The following is a 22,157-nucleotide window of genomic DNA, read 5'->3' on the forward strand; positions in this document are numbered from 1 at the left end:
GCCTAATATTTTGCTGAGGATTTTTAAAAGCTGTTGTAAAGAGTCTGGCTTCCCATCAGCCTGAATATAGGTGCTGAGATTCTCCCCTTGAGGACAACAAGTCTTGGCACATCCTTAACTACTGGGAGTTATTAAAAATATAATAGTCTGCTTAGACAAGCACAAAGATTTGAGAGACAATAAAGAAATGGGGCAGGGTTGAATGACAAGGTTCACCCCCCCACACACATAAGGCCACTCCTTCAAAATTGTGAGAGGTGGTTGTTTTATCTGTACAGAACCAATAAAGTGAGTCAAGTAAAATGAAGAAACAAGCAGAATACATTCCTAATGAAAGAACAAGACAAAACGTCACAGAAACAACATTTATGACATGGAGATAAGTAATTTACTTGACAAAAAGTTTAAAGTAATGGTCACAAAGTTGCTCACAGAACTGGGGAAAAGAATGGATTAACATAGTGAGAATTTAAACAAATAGATGGAAATTATAAGAATGTACCAAATAGAAGTCACAGAACTTAAGACTGCAATAATGAAACTGAAAAGTACACTAAAAGGCCTCAATAGCCGACTAGATGAAACAGAAGAAAGGATCAGTGAATCAAGGACAGGGCAGTGGACCTCACCCAATCAGAGCAGCAAAAAGTAATAAAATAATGAAAACAGTGTATACAGTTTAATGAACAATATCAAATGGGCTAACATTCTATTATAGGGCTCACAGAAGGAGAAGAAAAAGGGGAAAAAAATCTTATTTGTGGAAATAGCTGAAAACTTCCGTAACCTGAGGAAGGAAACAGGCATCCACATCCGGACAGATTTGATAAGATGAACCCACAAAACCCTTACCAAGAACATAATTAAAACATCAAAACTTAAAGACAAGGAGAGAATATTAAAAGCAGAAAGAGAAAAACAACTTCTTACATACAAGAGAACCCCCAAACAATCAGCAGATTTTCCAGCAGGCCAGAAGGGAGTGGCACGATATATTCAAAGTGCTAAAAGAAGAAAACTTCCAACCAAGAATACTCTACCTGGAAAAGTTATTCAGAACTGAAAGAGAGATAAAGGTTTTCCAGACAACCAAAAGCTAAAGTAGTTAATTCCTACTAAACCACCTTCCAAGAAATGTTAAAAAAATGTTAAAAAAAAATGAAAAGAAAGGGTGCTTAGTGATTAGTAATAAAAAAGATACATGAAAGAATAAATCTCACTGGAAAGGTAAATATAGGAAAGATAGTGGATTAATCACTTATAAAGCTACTATGAAAGTTACAAGCCAAAATTAGTAAAAATAACTGATTATAATAATTAGTTAAAGTATATACAAGATAAAAAGATCTAAAATATGACATCAAAAGAAAATGTGGCAGGAGAAAAGTAAAAACGTTGAGCTTTAGAATGAGATTAAACTTGTTATCAACTTAAAATAGACTGTTATAGATATAAGCTGTTAGATGTAAGCTTCATGGTAAGCACAAAGCAAAAACCCACAGTAAACATACAAAAGATAAAGGAATATAAATATATCACTAAAGAAAGTCATCAAATCACAAAGGAAGAATGCAAGAGAAGAAAGGAACAGAAGAATTACAGTCAGAAAACAATTAAGAAAATGGCAATCTGTGCACATTTATCAATAATTACTTTGACACTTACTTTGACAAATGTAAAAAGACTACATACTCCAATCAAAAGTCATAGGGTGGCTGAATAGATTTAAAGAACAAGACCCATCTACATGCTGCCTCCAAGAGACTCACTTCAGAGGTAAAGACACACACAGACTGAAAATGAAGGGATGCAAAAAGATATTCCATGGAAATTAAGATCAAAAGAAAGCTGAAGTAGCTATATTTATATCAGACAAAATAGGTTTTAAAACAAAAACTGTATTAAGAGACAAAGATGGGCACTACATAATGATAAAGCGCTCAATCCAACAGGAGGAAACATTTGTAAATATTTATGCACCCAACATAGGAGCTTCTAAATATACAAAGCAAGTATTAATAGACCTAAAAGGAGAAATAGTAATACAATAATAGTGGGGGGGGGGGTTTTAATATCTCACATCGATGGAGAGATAATCCAGAAAAACAAAAAATCAGTAAGGGAACATTGGCCTTAAATGACACATTAGATCAGACAGACTTAAATATACACAAAACATTCCATCCAAACGAAAATGGAAATATACCAAACTTTGTGGGTTCAGCAAAAGCAGTTACAAGAGGAAAGTTCACAGCAATAAAATGCCTACCTCAAAAACAAAACTTAATCTAACTTTACACCTCAAGAAACTAGAAAAAGAACAAACAAAGCCCTAAGTGAGTAGAAGAAAGGAAATAAAGATTACAGCAAAAATAAATGAAGTTGAGACCAAAAAGATAATAAAGAAAAATCCATGAAACTAAGAGCTGGTTCTTTGAAAAGACAGACAAAGTTGGGAAAACAAGAAAAAAACAGACTCACCCAGAAAAACAGACAGGACTCAAATAAATAAAATCAGAAATGAAAGAGAAGTGACAACCGACACCACAGAAATAGTCATGTGAGTGATCATACGCCAACAAATCGGACAACCCAGAAAAAATGGAAAACTCCTAAAAACATACAAATAACCCATTAAAATCGAATAATGATGAAACAGAAAATATAAACAGACTGATTACACTATTAAGATGGAAGCAATTTTCAAAAACCTCCCAAAAAACAAAAGTCCAGGAGCAGACAGATTCAATGATTCATTCTACCATTCAAAATAGAATTAATACCAATCCTCAAAACATGCAAGAGGAGTGGACTCTTCCAAATTCATTTTATGATGCCAGAATTACAGATACCCAAACCAGACAAGAACGTGAAAAGAAAATTACACACAACATCCCCAATGAACACAGATTGCATAAAATAAGCACTACTTCTAAGACTTCTTTCAGTTCTGGGATTTTTAAAGATCTCTATCCTATAAAAAAATAACACTTTATCAAGGGACAAATAGAACTTACTAAATCCTAAATGAATTTGAATGTTGTAGAAATGTTTAGGTAAAATAAGTTTGCAGTTCGATAAATTTTGTATTTGACAGGTAACATGTCAAGTTAGGTTATAGTTCCAAGACTTTTAGTTTAATTATATTATATAAAGATTATTTTACATACCAGCCACTGTTGTCCATAAACAAATACATGATTTTTGGCAATGTCAACTCTATCCCATGCCAATGTAAGGATGAGCTGGTCAAATGCAGATGCATTAGTACCTAATTGAATAAAGAAAACAGTTGATAAGTTCAATTAATTTACCTTCATTAAAATGTGAACACTTATGGATTCTCCCCACTCCCTTTTAAACTAACTTACACAGTTAGTGTCAGTCACTGTTCAGAGGTAGCCTGCCTCAAAGAGAAAAGGTAACCCTCAGGGTTGAGGACTTTTATTTTCCAACTATATAAAAGGCACAGTCTTACACTACAAACAGTTCAGATCAAAGAGAAGAAAAGATGCCCTGTTTCTATTATACAGATAGTACTGACAAGATTATGAAAAATATCCTTTTAGGTGTTTCTCTGTGCATATATAAATTAACATGTATACTTTTAATTATTTATGCAAAAGTGGATCATACTATACAAAGTATTCAGCAGCCTGCTTTATGTACCATAGTATCATACCTTAGTTTTCTATAACAGTACATATATGGAGGGTGCCAAAAATATATACACACATTTTAAGAAAGGAAAATTGTATTAAATTGTAATAATAAATACAGATAACAAAAGATGAACACAAGTCACGTTTGACTTCTGCAATAACAAGAGGTGCTCAAAGTGGTTACCATCAGCGTCCAGACACTTTTGACTACAGCAAACTATTGCTCAAGCAACCACAGTGTCCACTTATATACATATTTTTGGTACACTCGGTAGATTTACCTTGTATACATATCAATACGTTTTAAAGGTGAACTAAAATTTATTCAATAAATATTCTAGTGGGCATTCAGGTTATTTTGAATTTTCTGGTAAGTATACTTTGTGCACGTTTGATAATTTACATAGGATGATTTTATAGGAGCCAAATTGGTAAGTAGAAGGACATATACTTTAAAGTTTTTGATATACTGCCAAAATACATTCCAGAAAGGTTGTAACATCCATCAGAGGTATAAGAATTAGAGGGACAAATACTTTTTTGTAAACTTTACTTTCTAAAAATTGTAACACTAACCATCTTTCCACATTTCCTCCAAGGATTTGTATTATTCTGCTAATATCTTTTACATAAAGTATGACTCATTTTTCCATGAGGTAGCCATCTTTTTATTTTTAACAACAGTTCTGTGATCCCTCCACATTCTTTTTCCTTAGTTTCCTCATCTATAAAATAAGGAAAATAATAAGAAATCTTCCCCCTAAGACTATTGTAAAGGTAAAATGAGATAAATACTCTACACCACTAAAACATAGAAAGTATACGGCAAATATTAGGTGCTCTCTTTTTAGATCATATTTTCATGCAATCCCATTTACTGAGCTTTCCCTTAATAGTTTCTTGCTTTTCTATTACTTATGATCTCTTGTTCTCAAGATTATGTACATATTATCTTATATTTTATTATACCATTTTTAAAATGTGTGATCTACTGGCCATTTATTGTGGTCTAATATTTTGGAAATTCTTGTAAATGATAACAAGAATAATGCCCTCTTGCTCTGCTCTTGCCACCTCACTGCATACTGGGGTTTTCAGGTACTTAGATGGGACATCATTTTACTTTCTAATTTTAAAAGATTTTTCACTGCAATATTGTTTGTTATATCAGTTGGATGTCTTTGGCAAGATAATGAGAGAAAAATAATTCAATGTGCTTAACCTCATCGTCCTAGAAGACATCCCTAGTTTTCTTTCCAAATTTCCCTTCAGAATGAAAATTGCATGTTTAAGAATGTTATTTTTTGGGCGGCTGGATGGTTCAGTTGGTTAGTGTGAGCTCTGAGCAACAGGATTGCCGGTTCGATTCCCACATGGGCCAGTGAGCTGCGCCCTCCACAACTAGACTGAAGACAACGAGCTGCTGCTGAGCTTCTGGAGGGGCGACCGGATGGCTCAGTTGATTAGAACGCAAGCTCTCAACAAGGGTGCCAGTTCAATTCCCGCATGGGATGGTGGCTGTGCCCCCTCCAACTAAAGACTGAAAGCAGTGACTGAACTTCGTGCTGAGCTGCACCCTTCACAACTACATTGAAGATGACTTGGAACTGATGGGCCCTGGAGAAACACACTGTTCCCCAATATTTCCCAATAAAATTAAAAAAAAAAAATCATTGAAAAAAAATGCTATTTTGGATTTCTATCAACTAATATCTTTTTACCTTTATGTACTTATTTTTTAGCCAATCAAAAATGTGACACATTCTTAGGATAATTAAATAGGTCTGGTGGCATAAATCCTGCTATCAACTTTTTAAAAAAATTCTACAAGATAAAAACAAAAGCAAACTTATTGTCAAAGAAATGTGTCTTTCACAAAGAAAAATTATTGAAAAAAAAATCAGTTCCAAACACTTTGCTAAATTAAAAAGTCCTATCTTGTATAAACAGGACATAAATGAATGATCTTACAAAAACAAAGTTTAAATCTTACCTTTAAGCAGTGCAGTAAGTATTGCTACATCTATGTCGTGATGTTCATCGGATCCAATGTGGAAAACAGTGATCTATTTAAAGATTAATTCATAATATTATGCCATTACATTTTAAAAGCCAAGGCATAAGACATAAAACAGAGTAATTGCAAACTACATGGAAGATACAGTTTTGGAAGGATTTTTTTGGTCAGAAATAAGGAACCAAAAAACATAATATTATTGTAAAAGACTTTGTATCATTTATCAAATAAAATGGTAAGTATATTCAAAACGTTTGGTTTCATTTTTTGACCTATCTTATGTTCTTTACTACTGAGTAAGTGACTTATGGGCTGAGGTTATAGATTACTTATCTGAGAAAATCCTGCTGTTCCTTCTACAGAGTGAACACTTATTGTATTATATGTGTCCTTGATGAGAATTTATTTTACTGCAAATTTCTTTAAGTTATTTGAAGTGTAATACCATTTGAGATTTTTATTTAATAACCTTTTTCATAAAGTAAAAGGCTACTGTAATAACCTCAATACAAAATTTTCAACTAACTTTATTTCATAGTGTATAAAAATGAAATACATCATCCACCTACATATAGAGTTGATAAACTTTATCTCTGAAAACTTAAGGCTATGTTTAGATGACTGAAAATTAAGCAACACTGATCTTTAATTTAATTTGAGCACTCACTTGGAGTAAAACAGTTTTTTGTCTATTAACAAATAGATTTTAGAGGAGCCATTAACAAACTCTTTAGCATTCTTCCTTGATTCTGGCCCTTGTCTGTTGAGGCCTAGTTATGAAACTTTTCCTAAAACAGATGTACAAATATATGTCTCAATACCGTATAAAAACTATAATTCTTCTTCTAAGCTACTTTTTAGCTTTAACAAAAAAATAAATGACATCTTTACATAGTTAAAAAAATATATAAAAATTTAAATTCCAAATTAAAAACCAGTTTTTCACCAATTTAAAATGTACTTTGAATAAAATAAAAGGGCTTATTTACTGTGCTAAAATCTACTTACAAGCTCCTTTCTTTTCATGCACTCCATCAGTGTTTGAAATAAATGAATTGCTTCACTCTGGCCAAAGTTAAATGTTTTTTTGATGGTTGAAATAATATCAGGTTCTGCTGCATCGGGAAGATTCCTAGAGTAAGAGGTAACATAACTTAATTCACTGATTTCTGTTTCCATTATTAGTAGAATATGATATGAAGGACAGGTGATTCCATGTAAGACCTTTAAAGCTAGTGCATTAATATTAAATACTTGACTCTCAGTGAAATTCTCTCCTTCATGAGACTCCCACTGTAATTCATAAGGGGTAAAATGGAATGGAGTTATTATTCTGAAAATTTTTTACAAGGCATGTGCTGCAATATCAGCATTCACATTTTAAAAGATACCATATAAAGATAATTTTAAGACATTACGCTGTATAGAGCAGTATTTCACCAAAATGTCTTAAACATGACCATACTTGCATTTTTATTTTTCTTAATAGGTATTATATTTATATGGCTCAAAAATATAATGTAAAATAATTTAAAATTTAAAAATGTGAAAATTCATGGAAGTCTCCTCCCCACTGTCTTCTATCTGACCTGTTCCATCTCAATTGCTTTCAAGTAACACTACTAGTCTGTATAACTTTCCAGGATCTCTGTCTATATATACAAAAATTATCCCCTCTCTTTTTCTACATAAAAGATGACACAATATATTTTATGCTACTCTACATGCTACTCTAAATCTTCCTTTTTCTGTGTATATGCAGAGTGCCAAAAAAAACGTATACACATTTTAAGAAAGGAAAAAACTATCAAAATTACATTGATAGTAACCATTTTGAGCACCTTTTGTAATTGCAGAAGTCAAACATGACTTGTAGTCTTCTTTTATTATCGGTATATATTTAGTATTACAATTTTAATACAGTGTTTTTCCTTTCTTAAAATGTGTATACATTTTTCTGGGACCCTCTGTATCTTGATAATCTTCCCAAACCTAAGTACAGATACCAACCTTACTCAGCTACAAACTATTCCATTGTGCAGATAGATCATAATTTATTTGGTTTATCTAATCCCTTTGATATATGTTCAATTTTGTTCCAATCTTTTACTATTGCAAACAGTGCTGTAACGAGTCACTTTAAACATGTTATTTCATGTGTACAAGTACATCTAAACAACAATTCCCAGAAATGGAACTACTAGGTCAAAAGATACGTGCCTCTGTATGTTTGACAGATCTTGCAAAATTGTCCTCTAGAATACACTGCTATATTTTAATTCATTCCAATAATGTATCAGACAGGCTATTTCCTCAAACCTTAACAAGACATTGTATTAAACTTGAAATTTTCATGTTCATACACTAAAATGAATCTAATATCCAAAAACCACAAGCTTCATTACATAAAGTTATCAAAAATTTGTTGTAATTATACACTTACCCTCCTTCTTCTGTTTGTTTATGAATATATGCCAGTAGATCTGCAGCTCTGCCTGTTCCTTCACATACGACAACTGGAACAGGAGGAGTTTCCTGAAGGTATTCTAAAACTGTGAGGATAACATTTGGCCCACCCTCAAATATAAGTGCCACCACAGGGACACCTTGACCAATTCCTAAAAAAGGTAAAAGATTAAGATATTACGCAAAATTCAGTAATTTGATCTTGTTTTTTAACCAATCAAAAACAAAATAAAAATAAAAGGCCACAATATAATTTCTTATTAAAACTGTTTTGACTTCATTTTAAGCATTCAACATGATGTTCGTCTGGCATTAATAAATTAAATACAGGGTAAATTACTTTTTCATTGACTTAAAGTCTGTTCTAACTGACAAAATTAGGAAATCCAATACATAATTAGGTATAAACTAGAATTTACACATTTATTGAAAAATAAAGTTATTTTATTTCACTAATTGGATTCTAGATAAGAAATTTTAACAACTAGTTTTTAGTTTGCTTTTTAATACTTTGAGTTGAACTTCTATATATGTTTTTATTCATTTTTAAAATGTGTATTTCTAATTCCAAATACACTGAGACATTAATATAGAAATTAATGACAGAATCAGGATTTAAACATAACTGATCAATAGAATCCAAGAACTCTACAAGAACAGAAAAAAAATTAGTGAAGAATACCAATTTTTGTTTTTAACAATACCCTGCAATGCAGTTAGAGAACCCAAAATATAAGTAACTATAGTATTCTAAGACATTCCTAATTTTAAGAGATGCTATGACTCCACCATAATCTGAATGCACAGTTCTACAATTTTGAATTTCTATTTCACTTTGTCACTGAGCTCACTTCTTCGTGTCCTAGGATTACAAAATTTCTTCTTTTTGAAATAAAAATATAAATGTTGAACCAGAAAGTTTGACCACCGTTGGAAAGGAAAACCAGTATCAAGAATACCAACTTTGAAGACACACCTCCCGAAGAGTGATACCTACTCATGTTATAAACTTTAAACAAGATGATTCTTACTTCGCAATAAAGCACTTTCTCCCCCTCGTTTAGTCTTCAATATTCACTATCAAAGTCATGTATTAGAATGTATCACACATTAAGAATATTTCAGAATTCCTTGGGCTGTAATGGGGTTACAGTAGCAACAGAGCTTCAAATGAACGTTTGTGGCTTTGGCCTCAATACCTGAATACCTTATTTGGCTTTAAGACTTCTTTTCCTAAGTCTTACTTTGTCTAAGGTCAGGTATTCTTGGTTGTTTCATATGTTATATTGCTACATAAGGAAATGAGCACTTCAAAGAGCATTCTACCTTTTAAGAATGCTGCTAGCAATTAATACAGCCCAGAATAATTTCAACAGTAACAAATTTACAAATTCCCTTACTAGCATGAATTCTTTGCTGATTAATAGTTTTTTCAAGTTCTCTTCTCAGTCTGACTTCTGCCCCATACTTTCCAACAGTGCCATCATCCACCAATATGAAATGGGAATGCACATTATTCAGAACATTCAATTTGCTCAGAGGGTTCAATAATGTTTGATAAGGAGCAATCACCTAAACAATATCAAATATAAGAGTTAGTGGGAAGGATTAAATATAAAGTAAAAATAAACTGAAATAATCTGCAAAGGCAAGTATAGGTAAAATTCCATTTACCTATAGTAACAAAAAGAAAATATACCAAAAAGTACAAGCTTTGCTTAAGCAGATGAACATTAATCAATATGGGTTGAATGATATTTTGACTCTTACTGCAGAATATATATTTCATTATCACATGTAAAGGCAGAAGCAACAAATAAGTAAACACACAATATGAAGAAACTATTAGGCTATTAGTGAATAAAGAGCAATATATAAAGGGCACTGAATAAGAGCAATCAAAAATGTCATATTGTTATTTATCTAGCCATAAGTAGAATCTTTAAAATTGATATTAGAAATTTAATTGCACTTAAGTTATTGTAATTCAGTAATTCCATTTAAATACTCTCTTGATAAATATCCACAATCAATTCACGTCTTTAACATATTCAAATAAAACATTAGTATTTCATTACTCTTAGTGACAATAAAATTAATTCTTAATGTCATATGGTCATTAACATTTTAATTACAAAGACTGGCATATGGAGTTGTGAAATACTGTATTTCCCCGAAAATAATACTGGGCTTTATACCGTATTTCCCCAAAAATAAGACCAGGTTTTATATTAATTTTTGCTCCAAAAGACGCACTAGGGCTTATTTTCAGGAGATGTCGTATTTTTCTCATGTACAACAATCTACATTTATTCAAATACAGTCATGTCATCTTCTTCTGGAACATCGTCATAAAGTACTAAATGCGTCCATCTGGCTGACAATCTTAACGGGGCTTATTTTCAAGGTAGGTCTTATTTTCGGGAAAACACGGAAGTTACACAAAAAAGGCAGAAACCAAAATGCACCAACACTATATTTTATCTATGTATGCATTTTCAAAAAGATGAGAAGAAAACCTCAGAAAAAAACTTTTTAAATGTAATTCGAAAAGTATGGTATGTTCATGAAAATTTTAAGTTGAACGGTAATACACTTGCTCTAATTTTGTTTATGTATAAGTTCAAACATAAAAAATTTTAAAACCACTCTTACATCTCTCCCAACAAGATCATTTCTGTTCTCAATTACGCCCCAGGGAGCTATTCCAATAGTGCAAATCTTTCGAGATGATCTGGAAGCGTGTTCTTTGAGGGCATCACCAACATGTTTGGCCACACCTGTTCATACAAAATTTAATTCATTTTATTTGAAAGTCTCCACTGTGTTAAGAATCCCGTGCTCGATCTGTAACATTACAATTTGTGTTAATTTTCTTTACACATACACGATAAAAGGCAAAAAGGTACAAAAGACAAACTTACAAAAGAAAACGACCAAAAAGGTAAAAAACCCCCACCAAAACCATGATATCAAATCACTACAACTGCCTGAAACACATGTAAAACTCACTTTTATTATGTTGTTAGGCCTCGTCCTCTTAGATTCCTCATGTAAGCAGTTTTTTGTTACTGAGTTACACATCATTTTAAAAAAATGAAGAGCATGGCTCAGAACTATAAGTAACATACACACACACACACACACACAACTATACAAGTTGTCCAACTGAATCAAAAACTGGGAGAACAGTAGAAAATACAATTCAAAAGAGTATATAACTCCTCATTATCACTTGTTATGAACTGAACTGTATCCTCCCCCAAATTCCTACATAGAAATCTTTATACCAGTACCTTAGCATGTGACTGATTTTGAAAACAGGTCCTTTAGAAGAGTTACCACATTAAAATGAGGCCGTTAGGGTGAGCCCTAATCCAATCTGACAGGTGTCCTCATAGGAAGAAGAAAGTTGGACAAAAAGAGACATTAGGAATGCACATGCACAGAGGAAAGGCCACAAGAGGACATATTATAGTAAGAACATTGCCATCTGCAAGCCAAGAAGAGAGGAACGAAACCTACTAACATCTTGATCTTGGACCTACAGAACTGTGAGAAAATAAATTTCTTTTTTTCAAGCTACCTCAATCTGTGGGATTTTGTTATGGCAGCCCTAGCAAACCAGTGCAACACTCAGTTTAGTTCTTATAATGCATTAGATCTCATTTCTCACCTGAAGATGGAAGTAGCATCTTCACTGGTCTTCCAAATGCTGCCTTGCCTGTTTACAGTCCATTTTCAAACCATCATCCAAGTGATCTTCACTCATCAACTCTGCTTAAAACTGTCCTTTCTCAGAGTACAGGCTCAAGTATTTATACTGGAGTACAAGGCCTTATATAATGATCTGCCTACTGCCCCGCTATTTACCATGCCACCCCATTCTAGCCAACATCAAACACCCGTAACTTTCTGATCTCATCACTTAGCACTCCTTGTTCATTCCACCAAGGTGCACTAGACTATTCTTACTGGTCTCCCAACAAACAGTAGCTGTTTCTTTTTCTTTAAATGATCTGCCCCACATTATTCTTATCTTGTTCCCTCATTCCTTCCATCTCTACTCAACTGTCTTCTTATCAATGAAGCCCCCTCCACCATCCCTTATTATTCCTCCTTTATATTTCATGTGTCTTCATAGCACTTATAATCTAACATATTATACATTATTTAGCTATGCTTGTTGTCTGCATCTCCCCCATTAGAATATAAGCTCCATGAAGGTAATTTTATTTGTTGTGTAGAACGACATATTTTTAGCAGCCAGGAGAATGCCTGACACACAATGAGGTTCAAACACAGATGCTAGTAATGAATTAGGTATTTACAAGCTAATTTAAGTAGTAATTGTTTTACTTCGGATATTAAAATTAATTTGCCTTCCTTGTATCTAACCTGTATATGTGATAGGGAAGACTTGGAAGGAAAGATTATAGTATACCAGGGGTGCCAAAAAAATGTATACAAGTGGACACTTTGTTCAGCGTTGCTCAAGCAGTAGTTCGCCATAATCAGAAGTGTCTGGACGCTGATGGTAGCCACTTTGAGCACCTCTTGTAATTGCAGAAGTCAAAAGCGACTTGTATTCATCTTTTGTTATCAGTATATATTAAGTATTACAATTTTAATAGTTTTCCTCTCTTAAAATGTGTATACATTTTTTTGGCACCAACTGTATTAAAAATTAATTCTCAAAGCTACTTCTTACCACTGCCTAGGTAATAGACTGCCCTCTTCTACAATTTACCAGTAGCCAGAAACTGACAGGAATAACACTTTGCTATAGTAGGGATCATCAACCTTTTTTTGTAAAGCATCAAACAGTAAACATGGTAAGCTTTGCAGGACATACAGTCTCTGTCACAACATTCATTGCTGCTGCTGTAGCACAAAAGTAGCCACAGATAATACAAAAACAAACGAGTGTGGCTGTGTTCCAATAAACCTTTCTTTACAAAAACAAGGAGTGGACTGGATTTGGTACATGGACCAAATGTACCAAACCTCTGCTCTAAAATGTATTATTTTTTAAAAAGAAAAACCAAATACTTTTATAGTTACCATGTATACCTAGGAACTGTAGGTTATTTAACAGAAGAACTGAATATATTTATATTCAATGATAACTATTATTTCAAATATCAAATTGATATTATGAAAAATTTACAAACACAGTAAATAAAATTGGTGTACTCATCCCATTACCTGTGTTTACTCCTCCAGTTAAAATCCAGGCTCCGGTTGTAACTGCAGCTTTAATGAGACCCTTTCCAAGCAACTGCTTGATTCGTGGGTGAAGCTCAAATTTCTGCATGCCCCCATGTACAGAGATAACAAGTTTGGGCAATTCCATTTGCCATTCTTTAAGCAGAAGTTGCAGAATGACTTCAGTTTTGGTGTCGTATGACAGTCTGACATACTAAAAAAGATTTTTAAAAGAACAAAATAATTGAATATGGTCGCAGGTTTCATAATGCAACATTATACAAATTTAGAAAACTTCTGCTTAGATCAGATTGTTATAGATTTCATAGGCTACTTTTACTAGATTTACACTCCTACGAAAAAGCAACAGATGATTTTCAAGTTGGACAATCACTCTGTAAGAGCTATAGTAAAGGCACTCAAATTTTTAAACCTTAAGATTGCACTCAAATATTTAAACCTTAAGATTAAGACACATAAATGCTACTTTTTCTGTTTACATAAACTCAATTACCATTCATCAAATTTATCCAAAGTATTTATTAGCTTATTTAATTATGACTATGCCGTGAATGAGAAGTAGTGAATTAAGGCTAACTATGATGATGGGGAAAGGGAAAAAGAGAGAATGGTGAAAAAAAGGAGGCTTCTACGACTTTTGCTATTAAGAAGAAAATATTAAATTATCTGTTTGAAAGTTTTGTCAATGATATAATTCATTTATAATAGAATTGTGACTGTGTAGTAAAAGAACAAAGATATTTTTACTATGGATGACTGTTTTCTTCACTGGAAGTAATTGTGGATTTGACCCACAAATTACTGAAAATAAATTTTACTCCAGAGTACCTTAAGAATGCTGTAATGAGATTTGTTCTATACTAAAGTCTGTCTGCATTAGTTTTAATTCATTGTTATACTTAAGTATGTAAAGTTGTGTTTGGAGACCAGTTTAAATTAAAAAAAAAAAAAATTGTTGGTGCGGCTGGTTAGCTCAGTTGGTTAGAGCACGATGCTCGTATCATCAGAGTTGCCAGTTCGATCCCCGCATGGGCCACTGTGAGCTGTGCCCTCCAAAACTAGTTTGAATCAACTACTTGACTTGGAGCTGATGGGTGCTGGAAAAACACACGTAAAATAAATAAAAATTTAAAAAGAAAAAAGGATTGTTAGGAATAAATGAGGAATTCCACTTCTGGCAATGATGATAAGTTGTTTTGGATTAATTCTGCCCCTGCAAACTACAGAAACTAGAAAACAGATCAATAACATCTATTTTAAAGCACCAGAAAGCTACCAAAGCACTGAAACTTAAGGAATCAGGATCCAAGAGAATAGGAAAACTTGGAGAGGTATGCCCCCCATTTGGCACTGTTTTCCCATCAAGGCAGAGAGGCAGGCAGAACAACGTAAGGGGTAAAATGTTGGTAACAATAATGTTTTGGGTTTTAAAGTACAGAAAGAAATATAATTAATACCAACAAAAGCACGTAAGTGATGAGGGAAATAAATGCAGTTACAAGTACTTCTAAGGTTCTTGCATTGTCCAGGAAATAGTAAAAGTACTTAATTTATAATATAACAAGTGAAAAATGTATTTTATAGCGTTTATTATGACATTAACCTAAAAAAAAAGAATGTGTAGTAAAAAAGGAGAGAATAAAAAATACTTAATTCAAAAGACACGAAAGAAAAAAGAATAAAGAAAAAGTGACACAGTAGACAATATTTAAAAAATTACAATCCGCTTGAAGAGACCTCTTAAACTTAAGAAAAGGTTAAAAGTAAAATAAAATTTAGCTATACTGATCACTGAAAGAGCAGACTTTGTCAGGAAAAATGACAAGAGAGAAATAAAAGATATTTTATACTGATAAAAGGTTCCATTCACCAAACTATAACAATTCTATATTTGTACGCAACTATACAAAGAATTTCAAAATACATAAAGAAATGATTATAACTGACTTGATGACATAGTGTTATATAAATTGTCAGATAATAAATGCACATTATTTATATAACAAGATAAATGAAGTAAAAAAATATGTGACATACCTTAGCTCTGTAGGAATGAGAACCCCCTTGAAAATTTATGACTCCATAAGCATCCGTTGGGCTCTGTTCTGTATGCTTTTCCACAGACCATTCTTCTAATGCCTGATTAATGTGGTCACCCAATTTCACATCTGAGTATTTCATGGCAAGACTTGCAGTAAAACAAGCATGTTGCTTGACCAAGCGACCACAAAAACACCTAAAGAAAAATACGCGAATTTAAAGACCTTTCAAAAAATTAGCCAATGAAAAAAACTGAATTAAAATGAATAAATGAAGGGTATAATCTGACCTTTTTGATTTTAGGATATCAATAAATTAACACCTTCACTACAGCACCGAAAAGGTATAAATACATAAGTATTTGATGATGTAGTCATCTAAATTTAATATGGACATCTACAAAATGTAATATAGCCACATAATAGGATAGCATTCACCAACAGAAAGGAATGAACCACTAATAAACACAACAATATGAATGAATCTCAAAAATCATAATGCTGAATGAAAGAAGCCAGATGCCATGAAAAAGTACATATTTATGATTCCATGTATACAGAATTCAAGAAAATGCAAACTAATCTATATAGTGACTACAATGGTGGCCTGGGGTCAAAGGCAGAAAGAGGATTTGCATTCTATCTAGAAGCACTTACTGGACCACTATGTAGAAAGCAGGAATCCAATGTAGCTGCAGTCTCACTGATTTGATAAAAAATCTTAATCAGAGTTTGTAGAAGCCAAAGGAGCTCGAGTTTACAGGGCAGAAAACAAAAAAAGGAGGGAGCCCCAGAGAGAGAAAGAGTTCCAGACATCCGCAGAAGGGTCTCCTTAAGCATGAGAACGAATAAATTAACCAAGGATATAGTAGGAACTACTAGACAGCAGTAGACCAAATAATTCCTGATGTTTACATAGGGCAGGAAACAGTCTGTGTTTCCACCAGCCAGCTAGAATGGAAACATCTCATAATATGCAAGTCTATAATGGAGTCCTCGGAAGAGTCATACCTAATTAGAAAGGCTAAATTAGACCTAGACTGCATGTGCCCTGACAAAGTATAAGTGCAAGACTTGAAAGCCTCAAACGGATCCAAAGTAACTTAACTGCATGCTAAAATAAGTCCAAAACTCCCTAATGGAACGCAACAAAATCCAGCGCCCAAAACACAAAATTAAGTATACAGCACCGATCAGAAATCACTAGGCATGCAAAGAAGTAGTAAAATGTAAGTGAAAAAAAAATCATTAATGAAGACCCAGAAACTGTAGCCAGATGATGAAATCAACAGAAGCCCTAAAACAACTATTATAAATAAGCTCCAACTATTAAGAATATCTTGGGAAAGTAGGAAAAAAATGAACTCAATGAGGAACTGGAAAATACTTTTTTTAAAAAAGCCTAACTAGAACATATAAAGATAATATAATATCTGAAATGAAAATGTCATACAGTGGAATTCAGAACATATTAGTCTACAAAAAGAACCCAGCAAACCTGAAGACATAGCAATAGAATCTATCAAAAAGGAAACACTGAGAGAAAATACTGGGGGGAATAAAAGGAATAAGAACATTAGCAACCTGTGGAAAAATCAAGTAGCTCAACACACACCTAATTCAAGTCCTAGACGTATAGGTGTAAAAATTTGAACATTATCTTATTGACAGATCTAGCAGTTCAGTAAGAACTAAACAAAACAAGCTTGAAGAACATGCTAGGGCATTGGTGAAAGCCAGTGATAAATCTTAAAAGTAGCCAGAAAAACAGTACAAATGTCACATGATGTACAGAAAAACAAAGATAAGAAGGACAGCAGACATCTTGTCAAAAACTATGCAAGCCAAAAAGTCACTGGTACAGCATCTTTAAAGTACTAAAAGAAAAAAGTGCTTATTAACTTAGAATCCTGTAAGACTTGAACAAAACTATGAGCCAACCAAAGTGATTTAATAGATGTTTATAGCACACTCTACCCAACTACAGAATAAAAATTCTGCTCAGGGCCGGCCCGGTGGCGCAGGCGGTTAGAGCTCCATGCTCCTAACTCCGAAGGCTGCCGGTTCGATTCCCACATGGGCCAGTGGGCTCTCAACAACCAAAAAAAAAAAAAAAAAAAAATTCTGCTCAAGTGCACAGGAAGTATTCACCAAGATTAACCATATTCTGTACCATAAAATAAGTCTCAATAGACTAGAAAGGATGGAAACCACACAAAGTATGTTCTCAGACCACAAAGAAATTAAACTAGAAACCAATAAAATAAACATGTAGAAAATCCTCAAGTATTTGGAAATTAAATGATACACTTTTAATTACCTCATGAATCAATGAAAGTCACAAAAGAAACTAGAAAATATTTAGGATAAAACAAAAATAATACCAACACATATGGAATGCAATTGTGCAGCATTTAGAATAAGTTATAGTGTGTGTGTATATACACACTTTATAGTTTAAAAATGTACTAAACAGTAAAAATTTGTAATAGTCTAAATTAGAAAAGACCCTTCATGCAATATTCATCTAAACTTCTGTATAAAAACTAAAAAGAGCAAATTAAACCCAAAGTAAGCAGATGGAAAGAAATAAAAACAAAATGAAACAGAAAAGAGAAAAACAATGAAGAAAAATCAATGAAACATAAAAAGCTTGCTCACTGAAAAGGCCAATAAAATGCAACATCCATGCACCATAAATTTTCAGCAAACCAGAAAAGGAAGGAACCTCCTCAACACAGATATCATCATACTTATTAAATCTTAGCCACAACATTCTGAGTCTAGTAAGTCCTTCTAGCTAATCACCAAACCTAGGGGTTGTTTTAGGGACTCGATGAAAGTCAACAAAATGAAATAACTGCTTTCAGGCAATGACCAAGAGGAAGCATGGGACTTTGGTCCTTGAAATGAAGGAAATATATGAGGTGATTCTCCATGATTGCACCGGCCTCGGGCAATTGCTCAACCATTGTGCACAGGTGATGATGCCCAGGCAGAAAACAGCAGTGTCACTGAACTGAGCAAGGAGATAGAAAACAGAATTCTAGGCTAGCGAAACAGTTAAAATTTGTAGCAGTGTACCAAAGAGAGTTATACAGCGGGGAAGGAAAGAAACTTGCATGAGAATTCACCATGGGTTCTTGGCCATAGACTGAGCTATATCTGTGTCAACACAGATGTTGAAATTAGTAAACAAAGATTTTAATGCAAGTATTATAAATGTATTCAAAACTTATAAAAATAGATGGTAATAAGGATCAGGTAAGGCATCACAGGAGTGACATGGAAACCGCAGTAAAGAATCAAACGGAAATTCTAGAACTGAAAAAGATAATGCATGAAATGACAAGTTCACTGGATGGCAAAGCAGAATAATGGAATTGCAAAACTAAGGGTCAGTAAGCCTGAGGCAGATCAATACAAATTTGATAAATGGAAAAAACTTTTAATTAAAAAAAAATAAATAGAGCCTCAGTGACCTGTAAAAAAAACAGTGAGCAATCTAACATATGTAACTGGAGTCCCAGAGGGAAGAGGGAGAGAGAATAGGGCAAAAACACATTTTACGAAACAATGGCTAAAGACCACATTACATACAGAAGAACAACTACATTAATGACAGCTCACTCCTGACTAGAAACAAGAGCCAGAAGACAATATGACATCTTTAAAATGTTGGAATGAGAACACTCTCAACTCAGAATTCTATATTCAGTGAAACACCCTTCAAAAAGAAAGAAATAAAATTAACATATTTTCAGATAAACCAATCTGAGAAAAATTAATCTCCATTATATCTGCATTATATCAAAAGCTCTTTTAAAAGAAGCTCTTCATTTTGAATGGAAAGACACCAGATGAAAATTCCCATTTCTAGAAGAAGAAATGAACAAGAATGGAGATAGTAAAACAACCCAGGATATCCTAAATGAACTCATTCTATGCACTTTTGTTCCTAGTCTACGAAGCAGACATTCTCATCTTCCTCTTACATTCTTTCATCAGATCTTAATAAACAACATTACTATTTACTTAGATGCCTAAGTAAGAAATTTAGGCACCATCCTCAAATCTTCCCTCTCTCTACATTCACCAAATCCTACTTTGCTTCTCTCATTAGTCCCTTCAAATATGTATACATTTCATAGCCAATATCTTAATCCAGGTTCTCATTTTTTTTTGCCAGGATTACTCCAAAATTTTCCCAACTATTTTTTTCTCCTCATTCAATCTCCGTAAAACAACAACTGCAAAGAGAAAGAGAGAGAGAGAGAGAGAGAGAGAGAGAGAGAGAGAGAGAGAGAGAGAGAGAGAGAGACAGACAGACAGACAGACAGACAGAAAGGGAAGGGAGGAAGGGGGAAGGGAGGAAAGGGAAAAGGAGGAAGAGAGGGAAGGAGAGAAAGAGAAAGGAAGGGAGGGAGGGAAGAAGGGAAGGAAGAGAAAACCTTCCCCATACAATATCCATTAACATGAAATCAAAACTACGGGGCATATATACACAGAGAGCTCAAATGCTCTGGCCCCTACTTTTCCAGACTCTGATCTCTCCAACAGCCATCTTACATACTACATTCTGCTGTTTCCAGACAGAACCATAATCTTTTTCAGTCAGTTGTTTCCACATCCTGTTCTCTCTGCCGAAAATCACTTTCCCTCAATCTTTACCCAACAAATCCACAATCAACTTTAGAACTCTGCTCAGATAGCTTGAGTTTCAAGCAGCTTTACCTGATCCTTTACCTCCCAAGTGTGAGTAAAGTAACCCTCAAATACAAGTCTGTGAATTTTATCCCACTGTATTCTGACATTTCTAACAGATAACTTTTCTTTTTCAAAATTTATGCAATAGAATTATGTTATTAAACTTACCTGACAAGTTGCTGACAAATCTGACATCCTGGAAGGCATCTATAAACAAGGTAAATTTATTACTTTAAGGGGAAAAAAAAAGTACTCTAAAACTTTTTAAAAAATCCACACACAAGTACAAAGAAAAATCATACATTCAGTTTAATTATTCAGTAGACATCATAGGTCATTTTACACTTTGATTTAGACATTCAAAAACATTTCTAAACACAGCTTCCGTATTTAAACACAATTAGGTGTAACATAAAACCCAGAAACCATAAAAAAACTGATATTTAACTATGTAAAAACATATTTCTACATGACAAAAATATACCACTAATAAAGTCAAAAAACAAACTGAGAAAAAATATTTGTAGACAAAAGCATTAGTATACAACATAATATACATCACTATACATAATATACATCATTAGTAAACATAATATATAGCTTCATCAACTCAATATAAAAAAGGTGAATATATGAACATACATATGAAAGGGCATTTGATTAGAAGACATATTTTTAAAATCCTTTAAGACAATATTTTGGCAAGAATATATAGAGAAAGGTAGTCTCATATCTGCTGGTGGGCATATAAATCGATACATCTCTATGAAGGGCAATTTGACAACATTCATCAAAATAAAAGATACAGACTCATTCTCAAAATCCTATACAAGGGGCCGGCCCGGTGGCTAATAGGCGGTTAGAGCTCCATGTTCCTAACTCCAAAGGCTGCCGGTTCGATTCCCACATGGACCAGTGGGCTCTCAACCACAAGCCTGTCAGTTCAATTCCTCGAATCCCAGGGATGGTAGGCTGTGCCCCCTGCAACTAGTAACGGCAACTGGACCTGGAGCTGAGCTGCGCCCTCCAAAACCAAGATTGAAAGGACAACTTGACTTGGAAAAAAGGCCTGGAAGTACACACTGTTCCCCAATAAAGTCCTATTCCCCTTCCCCAATAAAATCTTTAAAAAAAAATATTATACTAAAAGTACAGGCTAAAAAATATATGTAGCATATGTGTAAAATGATTGAAGCATTACAGCATTTTATCCTAATAGCAAAAAGAAAACCAGAATGGCTAAAATCAGTAAGGGACTACCAAAACAAATTACAATACAGACATACAAGGTGTGATCAAACAATATGCTGAATGTTTAAATAAAAAATATGTATTATTACAGTGAAAGATACATTGCCATTAATCCCCATCAAAATACTACCTCGCTTTAAACACACTTATCCCAACATTCTTGCCACTTTCTGAAGCAGTTCTGGAAGTCCTCTTTCATGAGTGTCCTTAGTTGCGTTGTCGTGGCTGCCTCGATGTCTTGAATCAATTTGACTTTGGGGAACAACCAGAAGTCACATGAGGCCAGATCCCGAGAATAACGTGGATGAGGACACACCATGTTTTTACTTGACAAAAATTACCATATACCAGAAGCGATGTGTGACACAAAGTATCATGATGGAAAATGATTTATAGCACATTTTTAAATCTTTATTTTGTTTTTATTTTTTAAATGTATTGGGGTGACAGTGGTTAGTAAAATTACATAGGCTTCAAGTATACAATTCTATAATGCATCATCCATTTGCAAATTATTTTCTCCCATTCGGTTGGCTGCCTCTTCGTTTTGCTGATGTTTTTTTTTTTTTTTTTTGCTGTGCAGAAGCTTTTTAGTTTGATACAGTCCCATTCATTTACTTTTGCTGTTACTTCCCTTGCCCTTGATGTCAAATTTATAAATTCCTCTTTGAACCCAACGTACATAAGTTTAACACGTATGCTTTTTTCCGTGCAGTTTATTGTTTCAGGCCTTATGTTTAGGTCTTTCATCCATTTTGAGTTAATTTTGGTATATGGTGACAGACA

General features: G+C 33.5%; 2 protein-coding genes across 2 annotated transcripts in view; both read right to left on the bottom strand.

Moving 5' to 3' along the window:
• Positions 1 to 22,157, bottom strand: part of TRPM7 (transient receptor potential cation channel subfamily M member 7) — an 83,695-nt gene that overhangs the window by 58,597 nt on the left and 2,941 nt on the right. Inside the window, exons 2-10 of the mRNA XM_081050059.1 lie at positions 20,289 to 20,327; positions 15,412 to 15,610; positions 13,354 to 13,567; positions 10,801 to 10,925; positions 9,546 to 9,717; positions 8,123 to 8,297; positions 6,688 to 6,811; positions 5,656 to 5,728; positions 3,171 to 3,271 (exon numbers count right to left, since the gene is read on the bottom strand). Of these exons, the coding sequence (XP_080906185.1) occupies positions 3,171 to 3,271; positions 5,656 to 5,728; positions 6,688 to 6,811; positions 8,123 to 8,297; positions 9,546 to 9,717; positions 10,801 to 10,925; positions 13,354 to 13,567; positions 15,412 to 15,555 (1,128 nt within the window). The 5' untranslated portion in view covers positions 15,556 to 15,610; positions 20,289 to 20,327. The remainder of the gene's footprint in view (positions 1 to 3,170; positions 3,272 to 5,655; positions 5,729 to 6,687; positions 6,812 to 8,122; positions 8,298 to 9,545; positions 9,718 to 10,800; positions 10,926 to 13,353; positions 13,568 to 15,411; positions 15,611 to 20,288; positions 20,328 to 22,157) is intronic.
• The window catches only part of LOC308498320 (uncharacterized protein), a 42,875-nt gene continuing 23,888 nt past the window's right edge, over positions 3,171 to 22,157 (bottom strand). Inside the window, exons 3-11 of the mRNA XM_081050060.1 lie at positions 20,289 to 20,327; positions 15,412 to 15,610; positions 13,354 to 13,567; positions 10,801 to 10,925; positions 9,546 to 9,717; positions 8,123 to 8,297; positions 6,688 to 6,811; positions 5,656 to 5,728; positions 3,171 to 3,271 (exon numbers count right to left, since the gene is read on the bottom strand). Of these exons, the coding sequence (XP_080906186.1) occupies positions 15,527 to 15,610; positions 20,289 to 20,327 (123 nt within the window). The 3' untranslated portion in view covers positions 3,171 to 3,271; positions 5,656 to 5,728; positions 6,688 to 6,811; ... (3 more) ...; positions 13,354 to 13,567; positions 15,412 to 15,526. The remainder of the gene's footprint in view (positions 3,272 to 5,655; positions 5,729 to 6,687; positions 6,812 to 8,122; positions 8,298 to 9,545; positions 9,718 to 10,800; positions 10,926 to 13,353; positions 13,568 to 15,411; positions 15,611 to 20,288; positions 20,328 to 22,157) is intronic.

The sequence above is a fragment of the Rhinolophus hipposideros genome (assembly GCF_964194185.1).
Source record: "Rhinolophus hipposideros genome assembly, chromosome: 5".
NCBI lineage: Eukaryota > Metazoa > Chordata > Mammalia > Chiroptera > Rhinolophidae > Rhinolophus > Rhinolophus hipposideros.